Genomic DNA, 13506 nt, shown 5'->3' with positions numbered 1-13506 from the left:
AGCCCCCACCACATCATCACACTCATGGTCTGAATTTGTGAGTGGGGGCTGAAGGTAGAAAGCTGGGGTGAATCAGGAAGTGAGGCCATGCATCTCCCTGGGAACATCTGAGCTTGCTCCAATGGGCAATGGGATCCATGACTTAGAGAAATCCCTTCAAATGCTGCCAGTTCATTAGGACCACGTGCTGCCCTTCTTCAGGAGCTGTGAGAGCCCACAGGCAGCCCTGACAAGTGAGCAAAGCTCCAGGCCCCTTTCCTGCTCCTAACATGCTTTTTCCAAATCCTTCCATCTCCTAGAGCAAACTAAGCCCAGTCAAAGGTTATATTTTATTTTATTTCCTCTACAAAATCACGTGTGTATGCATTTATCTCAGGGGAGATTTGCAAGATAAATTTCCTGGAAAACACCTGAGTTCACTGAGCACTGGTGTCTAGGATGCTGTTAGTGTACAACATAATCTCAAATGACAAAATCCTACACATGCTCTATGGCTGAGTCAAGCAGTATTTTTGACAACTTCTAGGAGCCAAGGACAAAAATATTTTTCATGGTTATTTTTATAGCTTATCATTTTTAACAGTGAACTCTAATCAGCTTTCTTGTTAAAATAAAAAGATGACTTCAGAAAGAATTCTTAAGATGCAATGGTTATAGTTTGTTAAGGCAAACTTCCCATTCCTTTAAAAAGATCACAATAAAGGCTAATAAACCAAAAATGTGTTACTTCTGAAACAACCTAAAACAGTTATTTAAACCAAGCTAATGCCAGGCACTGTGGCACACACCTGAAATCCCAGTAACTTAACAGGCTGAGGCAGGAGGATGGCAAGTTCAAGGTCAGCCTGGCCAATTCAGCAACATTTTGCCTCAGAATTAAAAATTCAAAAGCTTCTGGGGATGTAGCTCAGTGGCAGAGTGCCCCTGGTGCTTCAATCCTCAGAAACACAAACATATACACACTGCTCTCAGGCCTTTGTAGGGGGAACAACAAAACAAACCAAACCAACCCTGCAAAATCCTATTTATGGACTTTGGGTGACCCCACACCTCCTCTCAGGTAGAAGACACCTCATTCATGTGAGGTCCAAGCTGACTCACTGGCTCTGCACCAAAAGGTTAAAGAGACGGTGCCACCTCCTGAAATGAGCACGTCCAGAACGTGTGACCTGCCAAAGCTCAGGGCACAGGGTCCTGTGACAGGCACTTCAAGAGATGGCACATGGATACTGCCAACCAAGGCCAGCATGTGGCCAGGCTGCAAGGTCACAGGGCTCTGGAACCCACAGGCCCCGTGGTGTTGTCAAGCCCTGGTGGTCCTGCCTAGCTTTTAAGCCCCTCTCCATTGTTCCCTGCTCGGGGACATCTGGAACAAGCTACAGTTTTCACTCCTTTTTAAAGGCCTTTAAAACAGAGTCCAACCATTCTGACATTTGCTGAAAGGAATGAAATGCAATATTTCCTTTTTAAGAATAAATAAATACATATTGTACTTTATTACAAATATTTTACATGATTAAGTGAAAAAGCTTGTTTAAAAGATTAAACATATTTCAAAGGTATGAAAGACTTCTCCCCAAATCTCATTATGACTCGTCATTTTAAGGTGGTAACTCTTAGGAATTTATTCAAAATCTAGGATGTTGTTTCATAGGCAAAGATTAAAAGCACATAGGGCTTACCAGATAAATTCTGTCTTCAGAACTACAACCTTAAAAAGTAAAATCAAAAGATTTTATTTTCATATTTTAAACAATTACAATTTTTAAATGTCCCTCTGAGAAATCTGTTTCTCTGTCTCTCTCTCTCTCTCTCTGGTAATGGTGATGGAACCCAGGGACACGCTACCACTGAGCTTTATCTCCAGCCCTTTTCATTTTAAATTTTGAGACAGGGTCTTGTTAAGTTATTGAGCCTCCTGAGTAGCTGGGACTACGGGTGTGTGCCATCATGCCAGGCCCAAGCAATCTTACAAAAAGCAAGCAAGGCCAGTGGGAGATTTAGGCCATCCTCATGCTGAGAGACGTCCCCAGCATTGAGAAGCCCTCAACGCTGCAGGAGCTCTTGCAGCTCTCAGCTACTGCAGACAGTGAAAATCTGGGAAGACTTAAAACACAAATCTACGTAGAATCCTTTGAGTTCAAGCAGCTCAATGTGACCCCTGTCATGGGATCCACTCTCTGTGGTCTGTGATCCATGCTCTCGGACCCAATCTTCCAGTGAGGCATCTGAAACACCTGCAGCAGGCAGCAAATCTGGAAGGATGAATGACCGACCTGCTGTACATACTGATAGCCAGCTGTGCCATACAGGGAATTCTTTTAAAAATATCAAATCATAAGCTAAAGGAAATTCCTTGCACTATTTACTACCCACCTTAGACATCAACTCTCTATCTTTGATATGTTCCGGCTGATCCTGAATTGCAATCCCAGCTGCTGGCTCTGGCTCCTGGCTGCTCTGAAAGGGTGCATAACAGGGGCAGCCTTTTCAAACATCCCAACCATTAATACCCAACTTCAGGAGGAAATAGTGTGTGATCAGTTCAAAAAATGTTTTTCTTCCTAAGAAAATATTGTTTTTCTTTCCTAGGCAAAATGCTAGGTGTATAGGATGCACTCCTACACTTTTCTCTGATTTAAAAAAAAAAAAAAACCCACCAAAATCCTAACAAGCAATCCAATGCAGGCCTAAAGAGTGTCAGAAAGGCCGTCCTCCTCCCTCTTCTCAGAGATCTTCATTATAATCATCAGAGAGTCTCTGTTCTCTCAGGGAGGCTCATATGCAACCTGAGACTGTTAAACAGAATTACACACCACTGCTGCTGCTCTCCCTGTGAAGAATGAGGGAGCTTACTTACAAACTCCAGCAGCTTACAAACCAGTGCCTGTAGCCAGATGAGGACTGGCGAGCATAGCGCATAAGTTAGGAAAAATGAATGAACAAGTCAAGTTTGAAAACTACCTTACAGTTACTTTCACACTGCTTCAACCTCAGCTCCTGTGCCATTCCTGCCACTTGTGACTCTCAGACGTTAAGGAACACAGCCTTAAATTCTCCATGTAACTTGTATTAGGACTCAATCTGTATTTGCCAGTTTCCAATGTCCTTTAAAATCATGATGCTACTCTACCATATTGATCTTCAGGGCAATGAGAAACATGGGGTAAGGAGAGTTTTATCAAATGTCTCAGTCTCTTTTATTAAGGATTCCCTTTGTGAAGACAGTTGTACAAGCTATCTAAAAATATAATAAAAATAAAGTTAAGGCAATCACTAGTTATGTGTTGGTTTTGAGCAAGAAATAAGAACATGCTTAGGTTTCAAATATAACTGGAAATTTCCTTGCTCTTGCACATGTGCCCTGGAGAACAAAGCAACAGGTCTGTCAGGACTCACAATCAGACTTCCAACAGAACACAAAGCAGGGATATGTCCTCATCATGTCACTCAGAAAGCAACTCTCTCATTTTCAAAGCCTTCACTAAGAGCTAACAGCAAAACAGGGACAGAGAACAACATACAACATTTTAAAATCCCCACTGGATTAAGCAAATAATGTAATTTGATATTGTAAATGTCTATTTACCATACTGCCAAATTTAAGTGCTCACACATGGAATTTCTGGCATTTAACTTGTGAATATGCAACATGATTTTGCTATTTTCTATATGTAGAACATTCTGAATTTCATACTCTACTCCCATGTCTAATGTCCCAAAATAAAGTAAATACAAAAAACTGTATTGTGATTTGCTGAGTCTTGCTGAAGATTCAACTTAAAGGTCATATTTCTAAATGTCAAAAACTTCCCACGTGACCTTTTTGGTGAAAGGCACATTAAGTAGGGTAAGTTTATTGTTCATTATAGTGTCACACAATTGATCTAATATTTCATCGTTTAGAAGGAGGATGCTTTGGGCTGGGAAGTGTACCTTCTGGGAACTTCTCTCAACACGAGGAATCGCTGACTAATGACACCACCACAGACACACAAGCCTTTCGATTCTACTGGTTTGTCCCATCACCTGTCAAAGAAAGGCAGGGACACACAGCGGGGGAGGCAGGAGTCAGTGCTGGTGGAAGCAAGGGGTCACTCTTTGAGTGTAGGAGGCACAGTGGGCATTGAGGGCCTGAGGCCTCTGAATGGACATGGGGCGGGGGGGGGCAGCATGGGAAGGAGGAACAAAGGTCTCCACAGAAGAGGTGAAGTGAGGACATGCTGGGCTTACCTCAGTCTCTCCAGCCTCGAGGCTCCATGACCTGGTGGTGGAGAACTGCCCGGAGATTAGCAGCACCCTCAGAGGAGCTATTCTTAGCCATCAGGGTTGGCTGAAGTTGCAGGCACCTTCGCCGACCAGTCAGGTGTGCCTCCAACTCTACTATTTCCAAGGAAATCTCTTTGGAGGGTACGTGGTTACTTTCAAAACAGCTGTTCTAAAATGAACTCTTATGCTCTAGCACTTGGCACAGTATTAGGAAAATCCTGATCCCTGTTGTGCATGCTAATGCACACATACCAACTCACTGATGACCTTTAGGTGACCTTCAAGGACAGTACATCTTATATAAAGTCAGCGATAAGGCTGTTTTATCAGAAAGCACAGAGGAGGGAACCACTATAAGTGACTCTGGCTCTACCCGGCCCAGCTGTGCACTTACCTGCTTGTTCTGATCATCATTCCTAGTACCTATTACTTACTAGTTATAAACCCATCTCTGCTGCCACTGAAATGGGTCAGAATGAGGTCCTGTGCCTAGAAGCCAACTCCTGAGTGAACACACTGTCAGCTGAAAGAGCATCGGCTCTTTAGGGGACATGTTCTCTGACCAGTATCGCCGGTACCCCAAGTAAAGGATGCTCTGGCAGTGAATGTGACCATCACATTCACTGCCCACCACTAGGCAGAGGAAACCATGTCCAGATTTCACCCCAAGGCTCCTGTTTCAGTGACATCTCTGAAAGGCAGAGGTACTTAGTGGGGCATGTGACTGAGAGGCACAGTTGAATACCAATGCTGGGTGCCCACGCCATGGCCCTGGAAGGAAGCCCTCCCTAGTCCTGATGACACAGACTTTCTGACCAGCTCCCTGGCCCACAACAGCTCCTGGCACCTGTGGAACACCTGCCCAGCCCCAGCAGCGCAGGCCCGGAGGTACGCTCATAGGAAGGGCATGCTACCAGAAGCAGCCAGCCGTAGCTGGTCAGGGCAAGTGGACATACAGGACATAGTGTCTCCAGGCCCACTCTGAGTCATGCCGGAGTGTTTCTGGGCCCCACAGTTAGTTTGGTTCCTGGGACATGCGTCTTCTGATCACACCCCTTTCCGTGCTATGGTTAATATAACAGGATGAGCGAAACCACAGAGAACAAAAGGCTACAGGGGACCAGGCAACTTACTCATGCCCCCTGTAAGCACTAGAAAAAGACATCTTTAGCAGAAACACATGTAATCAAAGAAGGGGCAGGGACTCTGCAACATCAAATCCCCTCAGCTGTGGCCCATGGTCCGCAAACAGGATAATCCTCAGATAGCTGGGACAAGTCAGAGATGGGGGAGGATCATGCTCACTGTTGGAACTGGGATACATTTCTTGCAAAAGGGAACATAAAACAACATGTCTCAGCCACAGATTATGAACCTTATGACACCCCACCTCAGGTGCCCCTTCATCTTGACAACAGTGCAGCCGTGATCTCCTACTCCACCAGTGGCCATGCCAGGGTGTCTCCACAGAGCTGGGCTCCCATGGTCTCACAGATGGCCAAACTGCGGTCAGGAATCGTTACCTGTAAACTGCTGCTGGGAGAACCTGGCTTTCTTTCATGCTAAGATGAAGACCTACGTGACATCGTGGCCTGGCACTCTGAGTAATTCGAGGCTCAACCAGAACGTTCCACCCTTGAATGTCTGGGAGAGGAGAGAGCCTGCTTATGTTTCAGGACATTCTTTTTAAAAAAGAGCAGATGCCTGAAGAGCGAAGAGCAAGTCACTGGCTTCACTCACTAAGCACAAGCAGTTCAGTGCTGGGGTACCTACTAAGTGTCAAAATAATGATCATTTTCCACCCCTACATATTTGTATTTAGCTTGGACTTTCTGTTGTTAACACTGCCAGAGCCCGCAGGGTGGGGGTGTGCCCGTGCACCCCAGCAGGGCCAGCACCACACTTCCCGCTAGCCCTGGGTCAAGCCTACTCAAGAGGCTTTCACCAAGTCAGAGCAAGACTGGCAGAAAGGCCAGCCAGGCCAGATGAAAAAGGACAAATACCAGAGGAGAGGCGAAGGATCAGTTATACTGCTGTCAGGATTCCATTATGACACTTTGAAGTTCAGGCTATTTGCATTTTAATAAAAGCCAGAAAGCAGGGATGGCTGTGTAACTGCATATTTCTTAGAAATAAGACGGGAGTATCCATTTCAATAACCCTCAAAGTAGAACAGAAATAGTCCTGCAGTTAATTGCTGATCAAGGGCTCATCTTCCAGAATTTCTGTTATAACTACAAACTAAACACACCCATCACAAGGGTGAGCTGGTGGCACACCCTCAGATCTTACCGTGGCTCTCAGTGTCATTCACATTCAGAGAGGATGAAGAAACACAGGACAATACTGCCACTCTGGATACTGGTGGTTACACACAGAAAGTCAAAGGCAAAAAAGAGGAATCCACAAGACCCCTATCCCACACATACAATCTGGTCATGACTCAGCTGCCGTGACTGCGTCCAAAAATGCTTTCTCCAGCACACAGGTGGTTTCAGGTGACACAGTTAAGGTTTACATGCCCAGTACTCCCGCTGCAGTTAAATGCTGGATTCCAGTCCTCATGGTCAATCAAGTTACTTTTTATGAAAAAGATACAGAACAAATCTTTCCATTAAAGCAGAATTTCAAAATAATTGAATTCAATTAATTTAAAAGTAAAAATTGGCTGAAATGATTCTAACGTCACCAATATAAAACATACTACCATTCTTTTTCAATAATTAATTTTCTTAAAAGACTTAAAGGAAGAACACCAAAATATCAAGAGAAAATAGCTTTCTAAATGACTGAATTACCAGTAATTTAAAAATTTCTTTTTGAAACCCCCCTTTTTTTTCTCTATCAGAAAGAACTACTTTGATAATCTCTCTCTACACACACACACACACACACACACACACACACGCACACTCACAGTTAAATTTCTTACCTTGGATTGGTTCCTTGAACAGTACAAACTGAATTGAAATTTAAAGATCCAGGAAAGGTATCACATCAGAAAATACAGCCAGTTATTTCATGCAGAAACCAGGAATGCCACATGGCCACTCAGCCACCAAGTACTGATCTAACTGCAACACCCTGAGCAACAGGAGCCCCCGGCAACCACTGTCACCCTGGTTGCCAGGACAAGGACATGAGAGAGGAGACAGCTGCATTGTCCCTTGGAGTTCCCCAAAGGGCTCTCAAAGGTCTGTGCAAAGGCCTGGTGGAAATTCAAGTTTCTACATCATTAATGGACTTGGTTTAACTAAATTAACACAAATTTCTGCCTCTTACCCTAAAGTAACCTTTCTCAGGAGCCTTCAAGATATTGCTGAGTTTTCTTTCTTCTTCCTCACTAAGTCCCTGATGAGCTGCTGGAGGCGGTGCTTAGAATTAACACTGTAAAGTTAATCCAGTGGCTTGGGAGGCTGAGGCATGAGGATTGAAAATTCAAACCCAGCTTCAGAAATTGAGCAAGGCCCTAAGCAACTTAACAAGACCCTGTCTCAAACTATACAAAGAGTTGGGGCTGGGGATGTGACTCAGTGGTTAAGTGCCCTGGTTTTCAATCCCTGGCACACATGTGCACGTATACACAAACCCAAAACTCTCTAAAACCAAACCAAACACACTGAAATGACCAAAATATCAATAACAAAGGAAGAAGTAAACATTTATGATTGGAAAACCCACCACCTTCCTTCCATCAGCGCTGAAATCATTAAGAGCTAGTAAAACACAGTGGCTCTCAAATTCCAGGATGATGGAGTACCTGGGATGGCATCGGATAGCCTGAAAGATGAATGGAAGGCAGGAATAAAGCCTTGGAGGGGCAAGCAGCACACACACAAAAAAAGGGCACGTTTGTCCAGGGTTCTGGGTAACTCTAGCTGGCTGTGAAACACAGGCGCTGGAGGGAATCTTTCCAATGGAATAGGAGTGCAGCTCCTCATCAGGGACACCTGCAGACAGAAGAGCAAAGGCCAGGAAGATGGAGGCCAGAAAACTGACTATATCTATGCCTTGCCCACAGGGAAAAGGGTAATGTCCCCACGGGGCCTGACAGTCTGATTCTTCCCTCACATCTCTGCCTTAAGTCTTTCGGATATCTCTCTTCTCAGAAACGTGTGCCTGGCCTCTTGACAGCTCTGGTTTCCCAAGAGAAACTGCATGGAAATGGAGAAGAATTTACATTGGAGAAGTACAGAGGCAGGCCCAAGTCTTGGGGAATACTAGAGTCCATCAGAGAATCAACTTACAGAAAATGAGGCAGCCTCCCTTACCACTACTTGGAGGTTTGGCTCCTGCAAAGCCCCTGGAATCCAGAGGCTGCTACTGTCTCCTGTCAGCTCTGTCATTTCTTCTGCCTACCCGCTAACTTTGCATTTCAGTAATACATGCCCCAAACCTGTGGGAATCAGAAGCCAACAGCTCTCATAGTACCAGAAACGCCAAGATGAAGTTCTATGTGATACACATAACACACACAATGTGGAGAGGAGCCTCAACGACATGCCTCATCTATAACAAAGGAAAATTAGACTGAAAGCAGGCTGTGACACACTCACATGGACTTCCATGCCGACACACAGAAGCCTGAGAGCCCTCCAAGACACAGGTTGGGAGTTCAGAAGAATCCCCACAAACAACAAGTTGCTACAACACAATCCATAGCAAGTGCTCCATGTGGCCCCTCAGATGCCACCCAAGTACCCCAGTGCTGTGGAGCTTTGCTGAAATGGCAAGTATTATTTAAAAAATTAAATAACACAAATCTTCCCAGATTACCTTCTGGTCACATTTCTAGAAACCTGGGTAAATTGTGCATGTAAAACAGGCTCTAAGCCCAAATACTGTACATCCTCACCTGTACAATGGCAGCAGGGGCTTGCAGACAGTGCAAATCGCCGTCATTCTCCACCCTGCCAGCACATGCTGGGCGTGGGAGGCACCCTGCTCCAGGACCCCACCCACAAGTGCCAGGGGAACCCTCAATCACTGTGACACCCATGTCACCTCATAAGTCGGGCTCTGCCCACAGTAAGAACCACCCTTTTATATCAAGTAGACCTTGTGTGACAAGGTGCCTCTGGTGATTCATGCACATTGGGTCCACTGCAGCTGTTTATTCAGACATTAGGCTCTGAAAGCCAGCTCCCTCGCTCCTGCCAGTGGACTTTGGAGCCTCAGTGCTGCCTGAGCACCTGACTGCATCCCAGCGTCCATGCCTTCAGCTAGGTTCCAGGTTCCCTTCAGAATGTTCTTTGCCTAGTCACTGCCAAAACCCACTGTGGATGAGCACGGATTCAAAAGATCAGAGGCCATGACCTGTGTTGAGGCTTCTGCCTCTGCTCCACAGGCGTCACCCATGATGAAAGGGCTACTTTACGCGAATGCTCTATTATGACTTATTCAGAAGAACAGGTTTACTTAACTAGTGCACTGCTGAGTAAGGTTTACTTAACTAGTGCACCCTGGGTAAGTCAAAATAACCAGCAACTCCAGCCACTAGGTCCTAAAAACACACACCAGTCCCTGCCACATTTTTATCTTGTCATATCATAAATAATGTGCCTACCAACTCTTGCAAGGATTTTGGAAATAGTCCATATTCATACAATTAATAGCTGTACTTTTAATAAAGCATCCTTAAAAGTTAGAAACTAATTATCTAAACACATCATTAAACCATGGCTCTTTACATCCACATGTGTCTAGTATATATTAAATCAATGTGTATAATCAAGAATATAAACTTAAAAACACTGGTTTGAATCACAGGGGAAAAAATCCTTCCTCAGTGTAAACTAATTTACTGTTTAGACAATATCACATACCCACACACTCTCCATACTTTCTATCAAGTCCAAAGAAACAATGTAACTAAGTAGTATTTTGTCAAACTACTGAGGGCATGAATGGTGGCAGAAACCAGCTCAGAGAGCATAGGGCTACAAAGACTACAATTTTAGTTAACGTGTGTCAACAATGTTTCAAAAACTCGGAAAAGCTTAGAAATAGGTTCTAGCTTTCTTTTGTCCCTAAAAATATAAAACAAGAAAGAACCTTACGATTATTTCTTAAATTTAGCCTTCAGCAAAGATGTAGAGAAATTCAAACAGTCATGCATAAAGGATGGGAATGTAATATTTTCCACTCTGGAAAACAATGTGGCAATTTTTTAAGTCAATAAATTTACTTTTGACTACTAAGAGTGTATCAAGAGAACTGAAAACACATGTCCATACAATAATACATATGGGTCTCCTAGCAGCATTATTCATGATAGCCTTAAGTAGGAAACAACTCAAATGAGTGTCAACTGGTAAACAGCTAGGCAAAATGTGGTATGTCCATATGACGGACTACTACTCAGGGATAAAAAGGAACAAACTGATACAACATGGATGAAACTTGAAAAACATGCTAAGTGAAAAAACAAGTGCATAAGACCAAATATTGTATAATTACATTGATAGGTAATGTCCATAAAATGAAAATCTATAAAAACAAAAAGATTACTAGCTTCCTAGGGCTGGGAAGAGGGAAACAAATGGGAAGTGACTACTAAATGGGCATTGGGGAATTTTTCTGAGATGATAGGAATATTCTAAAACTGAACTGTGGCAATCATGGTACAACTTAGTTAATTCACTAAAAGTCAGTGGACTTTTTATGGTATGTAAATTATACCTCAAAGTTTCCAAAACACATATAGGCACACACAGATGCTATGGCCAAAGCTATGCAGTGTTAAAACTGGGTTTTAAGCTGAGTGTGGTGGCATGCACACTTATAATCCCAGCAATTTGGGAGGCAGAGACAGGAGGATGGCAAGTTCAATGCCAGCCTCAGCAAGTTAGCAAGGCCCTCAGCAACTCAGTGAGACCCTGTCTCAAAAAATAAAAAGAGCTGGTGATATAGCTCAGTGGTAAAGCACTCCTGGGTTAGATCCTCAGTACACACACACACACACACACACACACAAAAAAAAAAAAAAAAAAAAAAAAAAACCACAAACCCTCAAATCAAATCAAAAAGCTAAAACTGTGTTTTGGTTGTGCTTCTCTGACTTGAGAGTGGAAAAGATGACCTCAGTCCATCAGCATTATGAGAATGCAGAATTCTGCTATTCAATTTCCTCTTAAAGATAATAAAGGAGCACGGGGGAGACGAGGCATGCAGGGGGAGCAAATAAATCTGCTCTTTCCTCATTACAGAGTTCAACCAGGGTCACAGCCCTATTAGACTGAAACCATGCAGAGCTTAGTTACTACTGAGTGCTGCCAGGGGGCAGTGCTGCAGAACAGGCAGAGCCCAATAAGGATCACGACCACTGCGCTACAAATACAGGACTTCTGTAGTGGGCCCGGGACAGGACACTTAGGCCAGAGATGATAACAGATGCTCCAAATGTTTGGAAATGAGAAACTAGTGAAATTCTCATGTATAGCTCATTTGTGCTAAAATCTAGCACAAATCCCTTACCTCCCAGTCCTCAAAATTAGTTTTACTTGTTAGAACCAATACCTGCTTAATAATGAAAACATCAATGTGGTAAGCAGACAAGGGTGTGCACAGTGACCTGGGACAATCTATCTTGCCTTTCCCTCCCTTTCCTGATGATTAGCTTTTGCAAGCACCTACTAAGCACACTGCTGCACTCTGCCGGAGAGGCCTGTCAGCCGCTACGCCATCTCTGGGACGAAGGCTCATCCAAGCCCTTCCATGTGCCAAGGGGAGGGACAGCACCAGCACTCTGGAGGACAGAGCAGCAGCTCTGGGTTCCCTGCACAGTGGCCATGGCTGACGGCACTGACTTGCGGAGGCCGGAAGGCGCACGAGAGACAAGCACAGGGGAAAACAGTCATGAGGGAAGTAAGGGCAAGGACAAGCTGGTCAGTCTCTGGAGTTTTCTGACCCCCCACAGCCAGGACTCCTCAGCTGCCCGACCATCTACTCACAGGAGGTCCCAGCCAGAAGCCTTGATGCCGGTGCTACATGTAGAAGACGAGTCACTTAGGACAACTTTACAATCCTGATACACATATATATTTTTAGTTGTAGATGAACACACAGTATCTTTATTTATTTTATGTGGTTCTAAGGATTGAACCCAGTGCCTCACACATGCAAGGCAAGCGCTTCACCACTGAGCAAAAGCCCCAGCCCAACTTTACAACTCTTGAAACCAAAGAAGAGAAAAACAAAATAGTGAAGAGTATGTGAGCAATAAGAAGGCCCATCTAGAAATGGTATGGAATTATTTTTAGTTGAAGCTGATAGGGCAAAAAGTCCATCTCATGAAATATGAAATGCTGTGGAAAGGAGTGGGACAGGCAGGAAATGGGAAGTGCTATATTTATCTCCTCCTCTCCCACCAGCCCCTAGAGTATTTCTTCTATTTTGAGAAAAAAAAGCAATAAAACTGCTTTGCCTATCAAGGTTCTACGGTCGGGCAAACAGCTTGGCCGGTTGGCCTCAGTGGCATGGTGGGCCACCTGCTCCAGCCAGGGCACAAGAATGCTACCACCTTTGGGCAGGCAGTATTCAACAGGGCCACTCCAACACCACATCTGGAAACTGCTGTGGCTGATCAAGTCCTTGGTTCTCTCACTGCCCTCAGAGGGGAAGCCCACCACCTGGGAGAGAATTGAGAATGTTCCAGAGGCTCCAAGCTGGCCCTCCCTGCACACAGGCCTACAGCTAAGCTTCTGCCCTCTGTCAACAGAAGAAAGCATACTCCAAGAATGCCAAGGACTAAGAAAATGGTGGTGGCATTTTCTCATGATTCATTCCCCATTCCCATCCTACGTTCTCATTCCTTACTCTGTATTTAAAGTACACATTACTGGGAAAATTAGGGATCCAGTGAGAAGTGGTGCCCTGCCTAAGCTGATAGAGCTGACTGGCTAATATAACATTTGACATGAAAATTATCCTACATAAAAGAGTAATTCCTTCCCCCATAAAATATTCAAGCCTGCTCATAACTGAGAGGGCACATGGAGTTTCAGTCCTCGCCATTAGGAAACCTGTGTCAGTCCACTGGGCTTTGTCCAGTGACCCTTTTAACTACTTGAAAATGAGGTCTGATTATCAAGTCATGTTATGGCTTACCTATAAAAACTTCTTTCTAAAAAATATTGATCCTTGATTACATAAGCAAGGTCATTCTGAGAAGCCTTTTTAAATCATGCATAAGCCATTACTCACAGCTGAGACAACACACTGGACCATTTCTCCAGT

The 13506-nt window shown here is 44.2% G+C and overlaps 1 protein-coding gene across 32 annotated transcripts in view; it reads right to left on the bottom strand.

Moving 5' to 3' along the window:
• Positions 1-13506, bottom strand: part of Aopep (aminopeptidase O (putative)) — a 306545-nt gene that overhangs the window by 44929 nt on the left and 248110 nt on the right. For 10 of the 32 annotated variants that reach the window (XR_013429872.1, XR_013429874.1, XR_013429873.1 and 7 more), the window contains one exon: positions 8030-8219. The exons of the other annotated variants lie outside the window; for them this stretch is intronic. Coding sequence is in view for 6 of the 10 variants with exons in the window: in XM_078030512.1 (XP_077886638.1) it covers positions 8030-8219 (190 nt within the window). In the remaining 4 variants the exon portion in view is untranslated. The remainder of the gene's footprint in view (positions 1-8029; positions 8220-13506) is intronic. 32 annotated transcript variants of the gene reach the window in all.

Source organism: Ictidomys tridecemlineatus, chromosome 13 (assembly GCF_052094955.1).
Source record: "Ictidomys tridecemlineatus isolate mIctTri1 chromosome 13, mIctTri1.hap1, whole genome shotgun sequence".
Classification (NCBI taxonomy): Eukaryota; Metazoa; Chordata; class Mammalia; order Rodentia; family Sciuridae; genus Ictidomys; species Ictidomys tridecemlineatus.
Note: the sequence above shows the minus strand (reverse complement) of the source record. Positions and strands in the feature narration are given on the sequence as shown.